Source organism: Acipenser ruthenus, chromosome 20, assembly GCF_902713425.1.
Source record: "Acipenser ruthenus chromosome 20, fAciRut3.2 maternal haplotype, whole genome shotgun sequence".
In the NCBI taxonomy this organism is placed as follows: Eukaryota; Metazoa; Chordata; class Actinopteri; order Acipenseriformes; family Acipenseridae; genus Acipenser; species Acipenser ruthenus.
In genome coordinates, this window is record NC_081208.1 from 5328414 (window position 1) to 5342998 (window position 14585).

Sequence of the window (14585 nt, forward strand, 5' to 3'; positions counted from 1 at the left end):
CCCTCCGAGTTTTTCCCGTAAACACAAAATCATCTACACACAACACTGACGGCCATGTTTGCGTTATTTATAACCCATTTTTATTCATAACCCTGAAGAAATAAAAATATCTTCTTGAATCCTCAAACACAATCCCAGCTTCCTTTACTCAGATTTTGTAAGATATGGATCATTAAATACAGTCTACCACTGTTTTGTTTTCTAGCTGCTGTACATGGGAATGGAAATAGTACTCAAATAGGTCCAAACATTTAGTTACCGGTAGTTTTTTTTGGTGTTGGGTGAGCAGTGTTTTAAATTATTTTTTAGGCTGGCTCTGTACCAAAACAAGCTTGCTTCTCACTTTGTGTAAATAATTAGCCATGTTTGCCTCCTGCTACACCACCACTTCCTAATGAATTCACAGATTTTGAAGGAAAGTCCTGAGTAGGCCCACTTGTTCCTATGGCAACCCAGTGCTCTGCAGGGGGATGAAGAGAAACTGTTTAGAGTACACACAGCAAGGTGACCAGTCACACGTTTGGCTATTGTGGTTTTCACGCGTTTGTGCTGTTGTTTCTCACTCAGATTTATTTTATTTACCAAGTTTGCTCAGAGCACTCAGGAACAAATCTGCAGTGAAATACAATGTACAGTATTATATGTCAACTCCCTTTTATAGAGATTTTTCCTTGAGTTTATCCCTTCGCCCATAGCAATTGAAATTGATCTATATGAAACTCGATCTGCTTTGTATCTACTACTTGAAGCACTACCACAGTGTCACCTATTGATTGAAATTTACAGCGACTGCTTAATTCTGAGCAAGTATTTTAAGGCACCTTTGTTTCTGCTTTTGTATTGGATACAGTGCTTTTACAATGAGAAATACTGTATGCTTATGGCGGGCTAGGTAGGTGAATTTTACAGAAGTAAAAAGGTACTTTTTCTTTCTTCTTCCATATCATACAAGCAAATTACTTGATGATGGATGTCCTACTTAGAAACATAGCAAGCGATCCAAAATGTATTTTGCTAAGCGATTGCTTCTTGCATTTCAGTTGACTCTATTAAAAACAGAAGATGTCATCTTCACAGCTGTGTGTGCAATCCTCACACCGATGGTGCTGGTGTTAGTCACACTGTGAGCCTGATTGCAAGACGCTTTTAGAACAGGTCCCAGCTGCAGAGGATAAAAAACACTAATTATTCCAAGTGCAGCCAGGCAGAATTGCTCCTTCAGTGTGGTACAATCGAATAGATCAGTCAGGTTGAAATGATAATGGAATCGCAATAAACGTTGCTTTACATTTGCATCATTTATCGCATGAATTGTTATCGCCCTATTTTTCACGCAAATAATTGAATTGAAATAAATTGGGCTAAGCTATTGCCTTAATATATAAATTGTTGAAAGGTTGCCAGCCTTTGCCTTCAATTACAGTGCCACCTAGTGGGACAAAGTCATATAGCACTCAACAAAATATATACCAGCTGTTCCTTCATTTAGAATAATCTTATGTTAACTTAAAAAAAGGAAGCCATTATTAGATTATTTTAACTTGGGTGTCAATCATAAGGTTTTTATAGTAAGTTTTCTAGAATATGGATTAATTACCTGAGCCACACTTTATCTTAATAGGACATTTCTGGTTTATTAACTATAAATACTCAGCTAAACATGTAAACCCATGCAGATTATTTTTGTTATGGTTAGTTAATAACTATACAACTGTTTAAAACTATTAAAAAGCACTGTTGTTATTTAAAAAATACCTTTAATCAAATTAGAATTGATTTGATGTACCTTCCATTGTGAAAGCAAAAAGAAAGTTTTCAGTTTCCAATCAGTAGACCAGTAAAGAAGAGTGTCATTTCATACAGCAATATGAATCCTCTGTCAGGCATCACATCATAACGCTACTGTTAATTAGAGTCTGTGTGTGACACTGAGGCAAACTATTGCACTCCTCGACCAAGAAAAAAAACAACCTCACAGCAGTGGACAACAGCATCTCTACCAAACTGATCCCCACAGAGTACAGTGACTTAAACTACACCTGCAGCATGAAAGCAGTATGTAAACTCAATCCCATCTCGTTCCAGTTTCAAACTGGGGCTCCTGCAGCCAGTTCCATCTGCCAGCCAATCAGCAACCGGATACAAAACTCAAAGTTCACCTGTAAACCTGATACCCTGCATCTTCATTTCCTATACCTGCTTCAATTTAACAACCAAATACAGATCAAAACCTAAGCAAGGTTTTCAGGAGACCCCTCAATTGTTATTTATAAATTAATTCTCCAACCCCTATATGTTCCTGACAGTGTAATATATTCACAGCCTGCATGTAAAACCCACATCTTGTGGCCTTCGCATTTAGGGTTACCATGTGACTCAATGTCCACCAGGTCAGTTTTGGGACAGCTCAGTCTTTTGAACTCACACCCCAATGCATTCTGGTAAGTGTAGTTCTGCTGTGAAAGGTACCAGAGACAGGTAACGTGTACCAGAATGCATTGGGGTGTGAGATGAAAAGCTTGAACTGTCTTTGTCCCAGTGAACATGGAGTCATGTGGTAACTCTATTCGCATTGGCTGCTCAATAGATAACTTACACCATCAGTGTGCAGAAGAGAGTGAGTTCTGCCAGCTCGCAATCCTGACTAAGGTTGAAAGAGCCCCAGTTGAACTGGATTTGATCTGGACTGGAACCAGTCTGACCTCAGTACCAGTTACAGATGGAAACACAGATAAGGCACAGGTTTACTGGGACAGGTTTTTTTTTTTAATTACATCACAATCCATTCTGCTACTTGCAGTCTCTAAAGGGGGGTCAGTGAGTGGGAACGAGTACGAGGGCTGCCCCATGTTAGGAACGAAGACCGGACTCCCAGACTGAGCAGGAGTGATGTCACTGCCTCATCACAGTCACACTTTATTCTTATTATTACTCCACTGCTGGGAGTTTGATTCTAGAATCTTGGGTCATGATTTATTTTAAGTTTTGCTGACAGAGTATTAACATGTTAAGTAATCTTGTGAGTAAGCTGTCCAAATGGTAGACCATAGAACAGCATTCTACTCAGAGGATAAACTCCAAGTACAATCTTTTTAAAAAGTTTTTGTTTAAAAAACAGTTGATCTCATCAAATACTTGTAATTCTGGTTTGCTACATACTGTATTCACTGTATTTTATATACAGTGCAGTTCGCTCTTTATAAAGGAGGTCTGATGTTATACAGCATGATCTCACAGTAAAACAAACGCAACCCTGTTCCAAAGATCAACTTCTTGTACATTATTGTTCATAACGATTTACAAAAAATGTTACTATGCATATTAACTAACCATGAACCCTTATGTGTGCAAACTAACCGCATTTATCAGCATGCAAGTAAGCCAGTCCTTAACAGACAACAAAACAAAGAGAGGCGGTGATTCTTTGTTTACTATTTAAGGATTTAAGGATCTTTAAAACAAGAGAAAGAATTGTCAGTCCCATGTGGATCTGAATTCATATTCCAGTCTAAGTGGAGTGCAGGTCTCGAATTAACCTACAGCAAGGGTGCTGCATCAGCAAAGGTGCAAATAATACAGATCGTTTCTTTACATTATAGTCACTGGTAGTCAGACAAACAGACAGACCTTCATATAAGCCACACAATATATTGTTAGTTTCCCAGTTAGTATTACCAATGTTTACCAACAGATTTCATTTACATTTACATACACCAAAAAAGAATATTCAGTGTCATTGTGGGTCATGGTGTTTTGCATTTTATTCTGTAACATTAACATGTTTTTTCTCCTTTAAAAAACAAAAAAGAGTTAATTTAAAGATTTTGAAAATAAGTCTGCTAACACACAATACAGTGAAGTATATAAACCTATATAATGTGTCAGAGACTTCCATCTCTTTACAGCAGTTCTACATTCCTCACCCTGTGATTGAAGTCAGTTCGTACAGCAGAGAGCCAGATCATTCTGTATACAGAGAGCGGGTGATGGAATGCAGCGTCCCAGCTGAAAAGACTCAGAGCCATGCAGTGATAGCAATCCTACTCCTCTGGGCTGTGATCTGTGCCTGTCTAACATCACACTTGAACTGGAGATACAACCCATAACGACACAAGGCCATTGCCTCATTTGATAATAAAGGTATTTTCTGAAGCTTTTTGGTCAATATTTTACAGAGAAAAAACAGCCCTTTTGATTCTAAATAGGCATAGCTCAGTAGAGCTAGCTATAAAAGTACCCTTAACCCTTACTTTAAACTTAGCCTAAATGCAGCTCTGACCTGAACTCTAAGGGTTAGGGCCAGGGTTTGTAGTTTCACTATTCTTTTTGGTTCCCTTGGACCCAGTGTGAACTATCGCAGTACTGGTACAGTATCAGGTCCACTGTGCAGTATACCTATTGTGTTGCCTTTGCAGGTAACACTTTGTACTGCTAATAATATAGAATAATGCAAGTACAATACTGACTTTCATTACATAGATCCCAGAGTGTTTCACCAAAAAAACTATTTAACCAATCAATTAAAAACAGAGTAATACACAATTTAATCAAGCAGAAATATATATATAAAAAAGTCAGAAAATGTGATTTTAATTATACAATTAGAAAACCTAAGATAAAAAGCATTTGTAACAATAGAACAATTTAAAAAGTCTGAAACCATTTTTTTTATAAAATTGGAATTGAAAAAGACAAAAAGGAAATGCAGTTTTGATAGTAAACTTGGAACACTATGATAAAAAAAAAGAGCTATTTTGTAAAAATAAGTTTTCTGTCTTAAAAACAGTAAGAGTCCCAGATTCCTTGATAGGAGAAGGCAGAGCATTCCATAATTTAGGAGCTTTACAAGAAAATACAATTCCGCTATTACAATAGTAACCAAAATACAATGTTTAAAATGTTTCTCTAAGGGCACAGACCATTCCTGACCGCTTTTCCCAGCAGACTAAACTTTATAAATAACTCCTGGCAGCCTTAAACTGTTCTGCCTCTGAGCACAGCTGTCATTTGTACGCAGGGTGTTCTTTGTGTTGCAGCTGCTCCACAGCGGGTTTAAGAGATCCGTCTGTTGTTGGAAACAGCCATCATGTGATCTTTAAAAGTCAGTAAGCCGGAATAGTTTCCAGTGACTGCGTTCCTCAGTGCGGAGCCGGACTCGAACCCGTGTCCTGGGTGGATAGAAGCCTGTTGGATTCATACTCTGCTCAATGGAAAGTCTGCCCCATGCCTGCGCTTCCGAGCCACATTCCTGCTTCTCGGTTTGACCTTTCCCTGCCAACTGACAATCCCACAGCACTGGCATGAGTGGTCATATAAACCTTTTAACAGCAATTCACTCACCTTCCCAGGAATATACACAAAGGAGTTGTGGCAGTTCATTATTTCATTGTGTGTCTCTAACTTTCTGGTCATTTTTTAGCAGTTCTCGTTACTGTAACTTGCCTGTGTTCTGCAATCATGTCTTATTTGACACAAAAATATGTATCAGTCGTTGCATTCTTCCATTGGAAACCTTGTTGACAGTCCAGTCTGTTTACATTCTCCAGAGGAAGTTTTAGCTGTACGCTTCCTCACCCCTTCAAACACGCTTCAGTTCTCTACATCCTGAAAATAAATGGTGTGTGGGGTCGCCTTCCTGTTACACACCATTAGCAGGCAACATTAGCATTACGAACAATTGCAACACAACAGAACTAGTACAGCTGATCAAAGAGTATTTGGTAAAGGCATGTCCTTCTCTATTTCATACTTGCCCTAGTGTGAAATTATAATAATAGAACAAGGGGACACTACATTGAAGATCATCCCTTTCCATTAAATCTCCACTTTGCACCTAAAGAAAAAAACATACCCATGAAACCCATGAGTCTCTGGCTCAAGGATGAAGCCTTGGTATGAGATTCCAGCCACGACCCCCGCTGACACACACGTCTGTAAAGGTTACATTGGTATGAGTATCGGGCGTGCTGGGACATGGTGTTCCCTGGTGTCCCTGACCCTCCTCTGTATTTATGGATGCTCTGCTCTTTGAGTGTTTCCATGCTAGGGGTCAGCGGAACTCTGCTGTCCACTCTTTGGCCTGCCTGCCCTCAGTCACAGCGTTGCAGGGAGCAGCAATCAGGGCTGGACATAGCTGAGCAGGCATGGTAGCAAAATAGATTTTGAAACCTTCAGATCTGAGATCAGTGTCTGGGCTAATGCATATCTCTATACTGCCTTGTCATATTTTGATGCATAGTCCAGAACTGGAGGTGCCGCTGCTGTAAAGTAGAATTGATTATATTTATAAGAGACAGCGGGATCTATTCAGTTGATCTAAATGGTGACAGATCTAAATACTGCCATTGTTGAAATCATTATAAGAAGGGGGCATCTCTAACATTGTGGTGGATGAGTCTCTTCAGTTTGCAGAATTAGTGTTTTTACAAAGGAAGTAACATGCCAGGTTTGTTCCTATATTTCATATTTAAAATGTGTCGTGTTTAGATCTGACACTGTTTAGAATAAAACAGACCATTTTTCGTATGAGAAATGTATTTAGTTTGTTGTCAACTTTCACCCTGTGTGGAGTTTTGTCTGACTGGAGTTAGAAATAGTAAATAAAAATATAGTGAAGTCCCCACAAATATAGGAATGCAAACATGTGCGTGTGTGTGTGTGCTCCTTAAATCAATTTTTCCATTTATTTTCTCCAGGAGCTGAAAGGTATTCATATCCAAGAGAGAGAAAGAGCTAGGAGGGGAGGGGGAATATGGACGGCTATCTTTGGGCCTCCAGAGCATGGATGGAATGCAGCCTGTGAGCTCACAGTCATGAACAAGCGCAGGCGTCTTGTTTGGAGCCCTGGGCAACCTCTCATCACCTCAACTTTCCACAGGCTGCCAGAGCAAAGACACACACTGCTAAATTTAGGAGACAAGCGTAAACCTCACCCTCCCTCCTGCAGTCCAAGCCTTCAAGCCCAGGCACGGCTGTATAAAAGGCAGCCACTCTTTTTAGCCTGGCAGTATTGGGTTAGCAAGCAGCAGGCACTGTTAGGAAGGAACTATTCTACCAGGGCACAGATTTTTTACTTTCACTGCCAAGCCTATCTCACCCTGGTTCATGGTTTTGTTTTGGTGATCCGGCGACTGCTTTGTAAATGAGCATTAAGAACTCGTCTGCTTTTCGATCGGAGCACAGTTTCCACCACAGCTCTTCTTCTTCTTCTTCTTCCTCTTCCTCCTCCTGCAGTGACCCTCACATGGAGAAGTCGCGAGGCATCCTCGGGGACGACTTTGGGTCCTTCCTCAGGACCCGGGATGAGCCGCTGGGCTTCGCAGGCAAGTTGGGGAGACAGGGAAGGGTCAAGGGTTACCAGAGAGAGAGGGGAGACAGTTAGAAGAAAGGGGCTTTTCTATTGAGCCATCCAGAAATGTTCTATAAGCTATTACGTTGTCTCATTGTTATAAGAGGTGTTGTTTATAACCCCCTGTTGCTGCAATACAGCCATACGCAAGAGCATGCATATAAATATAACACACGGTGAGGCAGTGGCAAGCAGGGTTCAAGGAGAAAGGATGCTTGTGTGCCTGAATATTACACTTCCATTGAGGGATTGAAACCAACTGGACTGTCAAGCTGGTCTACTTTCAGATTGAACATACAAGAACATAAAAAAGGAAAGGGCTTAGATTTAATTTATGTACATATTACGTATTTATAGAGATATATTTTTAATGTGACCTGAGGCTCATTTTGTTTGTCTATATAAAAGAATACCATGCAGTAACATTACCAAGTACTGTTACAATGCTGCTCATCTTTTACTCACAAGTATCTCTGCTGCTGTTAGGTTGTGATTGTAGTACCCAATAGTGTATAGTTCATGGAAATGACTTAGGTATTACTAAATGACCCCTAATGTATTACTAAGGTGCTGGTGCTTTTTACATACCGCTAGTTAGCTTCAAAACGTGATCTGTGTACTCATTTTAACTGTTGTTGTGCAGTAGTTGTAGTTGTACTAACAACAGTTGAAACTTTTTTTTTAATTATTAATATTAATAAACAACAAATCCTTAATATCCTTTATGCAATTCATCCATGACTTCTTTTCTAAGGCGATGCTTTAAAGAAACTAAATCAAGCACGCAGTTATTTTATCTTAATATCCTAAGGTAGCAGATACCATAGCTGTGGTGCTGTGCAAGTATAAGCATTTTGATCACACTTTTGTATGAACCGTTTAGACCGAAAAACTCGACTTTTTAATAAAGCTAAATATGAGAAATCAATGGTCAGACCGACATTTAAGAAACATTACATGCTTTTTCATACAGTTCAATTGCTTAATACTTCTATAGTTTAGCCTACCCTCCTACAGATTCCACTGTGACACTTTTGGAAATCTATGATATCAGTGCTGTATTTTTGCTGTACTATCATACCACCGTAGCGGCCCTTGAGTTATCATTGCTGCTTAGTAAAGAGCTCTTGCTTTATCTTTGTAGTGCCACTGCATTGCCAGGAGAGATAACTCTTAATGGCACAAGGAAAGAATGCTATGTGTGCGATATGCTGATAATGCCTGGCATGAGTAGCATACTTGCAGATGCATGTACTTACAAGGTAACAATCCTTAAAACAAATCATAAGGCTATACTGAAATTAACTAAATCCAGGCAGTATTTCTGAAGTGATATCACATTTTTGAACTGGTTCCAAACCTCTGACCTCATACCTCTGGAATGAGTCCCTCACAAAGGAGTCATGATCTACTATTGGTGTCTGCATACGAACAGTAACAAGTACAGGCATTCCTGAGGGATTCAGACGGTGCTATATGGGCGCGGTGACAGGCTGTCACAGGCTGTGAATCTTTGGGGACAGTTTAAAACAAAAAAAGGCTTCAAGATCAAGACAGTGACTATAAAATCCACAAACTGTATCGTAGGTTTGTGCTGTACACGGACTGACTGACCGTGGTCATTGGTCAAACGAGCAGGGCAGGTCAGGTGGCCACAAGCCTATGAAGGGCTGAAAACCAAGATGGTCTCATCCATTGCCAGCAGCACAACACCAGCCCCCGTGTGAATCTGATCCGAGCGATCCCAGTGTTTTAGCTGCCACAACCTCACCTGATAAACCATTCCTTACAATGAACCTTACTGAACCACTCCTGAGCAACATCCACAATAGATGGGGGAGTGTTGATGCTTTACCTGCTTAGATGGGGGTTTAATGACCCAGGCTTGTTCCGTGTCTCCACCAGGTCGTGCCAACAGCACCGGGAACATCAAGACCCTGGGGGACACCTACCAGTTCACAGTGGACGTGAGCGACTTCTCCCCCGAAGACGTCATCGTCACCACGTCCAACAACCAGATTGAGGTCCATGCTGAGAAGGTGAGGCACAGACAAAATCAAAGAGGTACCATTATAGTCTACAGGAGAAGCATCAGCAGGTTACAGCATTACTAGCAAGGCTCACACATAACGGATTCGTAACTAGCTTACTGAACCATACTGCTGCAGTGGATTAGCAGTGTGTTTTGGTTCATACCGTTTTAAGTGAAATATAATGCTGAGTCTGTGGTACAATTCTACCAATGACTGATACCACTGTGATGCCATTGTCCTTAATACAGGACCATTTCCTTAGGACCATACAATATGTATCATGATAGATCAGGATATTTATCAAGTGATGGTCTACTTCTCTGAGATTTATAATAGGAATAAATTATCATTAATGATAGACAATTTGTGATAGACACAAGAAACCTAGGTGAACATAAATCCCTTCATACTAATATTAAATTATTCAAGAATAATTTGGTGAACTTCAGATAGCTCACGTATCACAATGCACAGCCTCTCCCTTATAAAAGTTTCCCATAGTAAAACCATAGCAGAGTGTAATAAAGCAGAGTGAAAGCATGGTAAAGCATAAGTAAGCATTGTAAAGAATGGTAAAGCATATTAGCATGTTAAAAAGCATGGCACACCAGGGTAAACTATGGTAAATGCATGGCATAGCCACGCATAACATACAGTGCGTAAATGCTGTGGTAAACTTTTATAAGGGTTGCATCATGGTACATAGTTTCACAATTCATCTTTACACAATAGTTTCACCTCTGATTCCATTGTTGCGTCCCTGCATTGTAACTAAACATAATTAGGCACAGCCAAGTCTGACTAAGTCCTGGCTAGCTATCTCTCATCATCCCTCTCTGGTGCCCCTTTCCCAGCTCGCTGCAGACGGCACGGTGATGAACACCTTCACCCATAAATGCCAGCTGCCCGAGGACGTGGACCCCACCTCAGTGACCTCCGTGCTGGGGGACAACGGCTCCCTCACCGTCAAGGCCCGCCGGCACCCAGCCAAGCACAGCGAGCACGTGCAACAGACCTTCCGGACTGAGATCAAAATCTGAGCCGCTCCCCCTGCTCCCCTCATCACCACCAACACGGGGGCCATCAAGACACAATACCAGTCGCTTGAGTTTCTCAATGTAGTTAGATGGGATCTGCCCTGGACCCTGTCTCTATAAAAGTGGTCTCCTAGAATAGGTTCCTTTTCCGTTGAGTTCGTTCCAAAGGCAGGTTTTGACTTTTATTACCATGCTGTACATGTAGCACACGTCCCAGTATACCATCAATTTGGACTGATACCTACTGCAATACTAGTTTGATTCCCAGTTCCATATAGATAGATATCACACAGCACAGGTTCAAATAAATGTCCAATCTGCACTTTGTTATACTTTATTGGCCATTTTGTTAAGCTGCCATTGCCCTGTTTTATGTATTCAATTGGTAACCATGGGCTTTTATCATGGTACTATTATGAGGAGATGTATGTATTTCAATAAGCCTTTGTCTAATAATAATGTCAAGCAGCTTCTTTATAGTGAATACATCACTGCGAGGAAATGGTTTGCTATTGCTGAAAGTACTATTGGAAACGTACTCAAGTACTGTAAACCAATATCCAGCATTGTAAATACGCCCTTTGGTACCACAGCATATGGGAATGGATGTATCACATTGGTACATTGGTCTGGCTTTTTAAGTCTGGAGAAAGTCCACAGAAATACATGCAAGTTAATGGTTTGGGAAGAGAACTCATATCATCTATATATTCAATAATCAATTCTGAGCTGAGTGACAGTAAAACAGACAAACATTTGAATCAAACCCTTAGCTTCTTATAGTTTTATCTGAGGTTGTAAATCATATACATCACTCTTAATGCACAGCTAATTTCAGATGCCCTCTGGAGATGAGGCTCCTCTCACCGCAACGTTTAAAAGCAGCTGTCACAGTTTTGTAAATAACGTGTATTTATACTTTTTGGTTTTTGTGTTGTTTTTTTAACATAATGTGAATGCTGAATGCTGGATGTGCATTTCTCTCCTGTTAGACTGGCAAGTGCCTATCAATCAAGTATTCAAACCAGTTACTTTGCTCATCAGATACAGACTGACAGATGGGGATGTGGAGGACACAACACTTTCAATTGTGGAAGCCTGGATCAAATCCATCCCACATGTTACTCTCATGTTGAGTCTCCACTGATCTCTCTTCATGTTCATGTTGTCCATGGATATAACAGTGATGGTTCATGGATATAACAGTGATGGTCCAATTTTTGTAGGTATGGTCTAACTATCAGTGAATCCTTTGCTGTCAGAAACATGGCTTATCCTCATGGATAATAACAAACATAGACCATGACTTTTCCATGGGTTCATAGTAAATGATCATGACTTTTATGATGGTCATATGAGGGCAAAGTAAACAGGACTACAGTGGACAGATACCCACATCCGCATTAGATTTCCGATCACTGATCATTGATCTCATGGTTTCTGTTTAGAAGTGCCAGTTAGGTTCAATTTAACATTCACACACAGAGCCCAATTGGAGTTTCCCAGGTCATTCAAATGGAAGTCTGTCTTTCAGTGCTATAGTTCATAATTATTTAACATAGTCCTGGGCTCCCCCTGTAACCCAAGCTCCCAGCCCTGTCTGCACTGCTTTTTGCTTTATTGTAGAGTTTTGATCTTGACGTTCTCTATTGATCGATTAATCATATGATCTACGATTGATTAATTGATTCATCACACCTGTTGATATGAAATTGTATTGAAAGACAGTTACAAGTAATACAAAGTGTTAACATGATACTATTTACATACATAATGTATATTTTCTTACATGTAATTTAACAGTTTGAAAATATTTGCTTACATGTAATTGAAAGTAAACCAAAGTCTTTAGAAGTACCCTGTGGCATTTTTTAAGATATATTTTTTGTGCACCGTTTTCTCATCCCACACTCAGGTAGACAAGATTAATAATCGATCAATTACTTTTTAATCAAGCCCACAAGTGTGATTAATCAATTAATCATGAATCGATTAAAACCCCTACTTTTATTCATAGTGCAGGAGAGGCAGAGAGAGTGACACATGATAGTCTGTTTCTGTCAAGTTTATTCTCACATCAGTGTGTATGTTCCATTCTGTCTGGTTGTTCAAAGCTCTAGAAATTCACTGCTTTGCACAGATCCTTCCTGTAGCTTTGAAGACCAAGGGCAAGTTGTGGTTTGTGTTAAACTATTCTCACATTTAGATTCTGAATAAACCTTGATTGTGAGAGAAGCGTCTCTGTGTTATTTTCATCTCATTGGGATCTGTGACGGAGTGTCCCGCCTCTATTTATTATTATTTGTATTTTTGTTTGCGGCGCGGGTAAAAGCGCCGCGTCTTTTATTATATATTTAAAAACCCTGTGAGGATGCATGGCTGATCAGCTACTGATTATTTAACTAGCTGACAGTCATGCATCCTTACCAAACACGTGCAGACTCTGGCCGAGGGATAATAAGATAATTAACTAGTTAATCCCTCGGCCAGAGTATATAAACCTGCAGCTCTCTGCACTCGAGGTTGGGTGTAGAGAGGAGAGTACGGGGAGTCGAGAGAAAGAAGGAAAGTTAAAAACAATTGCTAAAACGTGCTGGATTCTCCAGCACGACACTTACTTGTTTGTTTGTTTATTCGTTTGGCCCTCGTGCCCTTTTGTTTTGTGTTTTGTTTAAATCTTTTGTTTTGTTTGTTATTAAATACGCTGAGTGCAATAGCATTCAGCTTCACCCGCCCATCCACTGTTTTGGTATCAGTTAATTCCTGGTCCGTGACCCCATCCACTTCACCACTGCGAGCCAGACTGCCACAGGATCACATTATAAACCTGTTTATTACCCTGAGGTAACTCCCAGCAGAGCCATTGCCAGACCACAGCATTACCGGCCACAGCAACACAAGAGATTACAAGTATTGCACACTGGTACTGATATGGCACCAGGAAATGGTTGGTCAAAATATGAAAAGGTACCATTGTATCAATTACTTATTGCTGTCTAATGAGTGCCTTAAACCTTCAAAGTTGAAACCTCATTTCCATTGAAAAAAAACAAAGCAGCTGGGAATTCTATACAAAAAAATTAAGAGAAAGGCAAAATGCTGACTGTAATGGAAGTAAGGTAGTCCGTTGGGCGGGGGTCCTCAGACAGGATGTCTAATGTCATGGGGGTCCTTGAGCTAAGAAAGTGAGATGGGAGGTGTAGTTTTCTGCAGCAAAGGAACCAAGTGAGGTGCAAGGACCCCTGAATAGTAAAAGACTTGCTAGTCAGAATGAATGTTAAAATGAAGTGGATTAGTCGGGCCTAAAAATTTTTTATAAAAAATAAAACCAGACCCTGCAGCCATTAAAAATAAATCCCTCTCTGACTTTGTGTTCTTTTGAACTGCGTGCCGAATAGAAACGTCAGTATCATTGTCATGTGGTATTGAAGGCCCTGTTTTGCCGTGCGAGATAAGGCCTGGTATTGTTAGTTTGTTTGTTTCCCCACAACAAAAGCAAGAGAGATATGAAAGGCCGGGTGAAAAGTTACTTGCTGGTGGAAAGAAAGAAATGTTTACATAGAAACAGTTCCCTGGGGCTGCGGCACGGGGACACTTGTCCTTCCTTTGTCTTGTGTATTTGCAGCCTCTGACTCACTTGTTCCTTGTCTATTTTAGCCCTCAGCTGTCAGTGTGAGAGAGAGAGAGATACCAGGAACAGAAGACATTGTGAAGACCCAGACGGTGGACAGTAATACAAATATCACATAAAATACGGCCCTATTGGGTTTCCACATCGTAGCATGCAGTCTGAAAAAGAGAGGTTTTTGAAGCTTTGAAGCTTGACACCAGTCTTGTAAAGGGCCATCTTATCTCCAGGAATTACTAACTCTGTATATTAATATTCGTAGCTGGAGTCTATTGTACATATGAGCTATCTTGTTTTGTTTTTAATTTTGTACAGCACTCTGGGATGCCATGGCGTGAAGGGTGCTATATACAAAAAAATGTGTATTGTAATGTATTGTATAAAATGCACCTGTTAATTTTCCAATTTAGATCCAGCAACTAAAGCTACACGGTCCAGTGCTGCTGTTCACAGATGCATGCCAAGATGAGCTCTTCTTGAGCATGGAACCCTTGAGCCTCATAATCATTTCCACTGACTGTAAGGCTCAGAGGAAAGGG

At 40.3% G+C, this 14585-nt stretch overlaps 1 protein-coding gene across 1 annotated transcript; it reads left to right on the forward strand.

Moving 5' to 3' along the window:
- Positions 1 to 6983: 6983 nt before the first annotated feature.
- Positions 6984 to 12653, forward strand: LOC117425448 (heat shock protein beta-7-like). The gene is made up of 3 exons (XM_034042398.3): positions 6984 to 7322; positions 9254 to 9387; positions 10236 to 12653. Exons 1-3 carry the CDS (start codon positions 7142 to 7144, stop codon positions 10419 to 10421), a joined length of 501 nt encoding a protein of 166 aa, XP_033898289.1. The 5' UTR covers positions 6984 to 7141; the 3' UTR covers positions 10422 to 12653.
- Positions 12654 to 14585: the final 1932 nt, after the last annotated feature.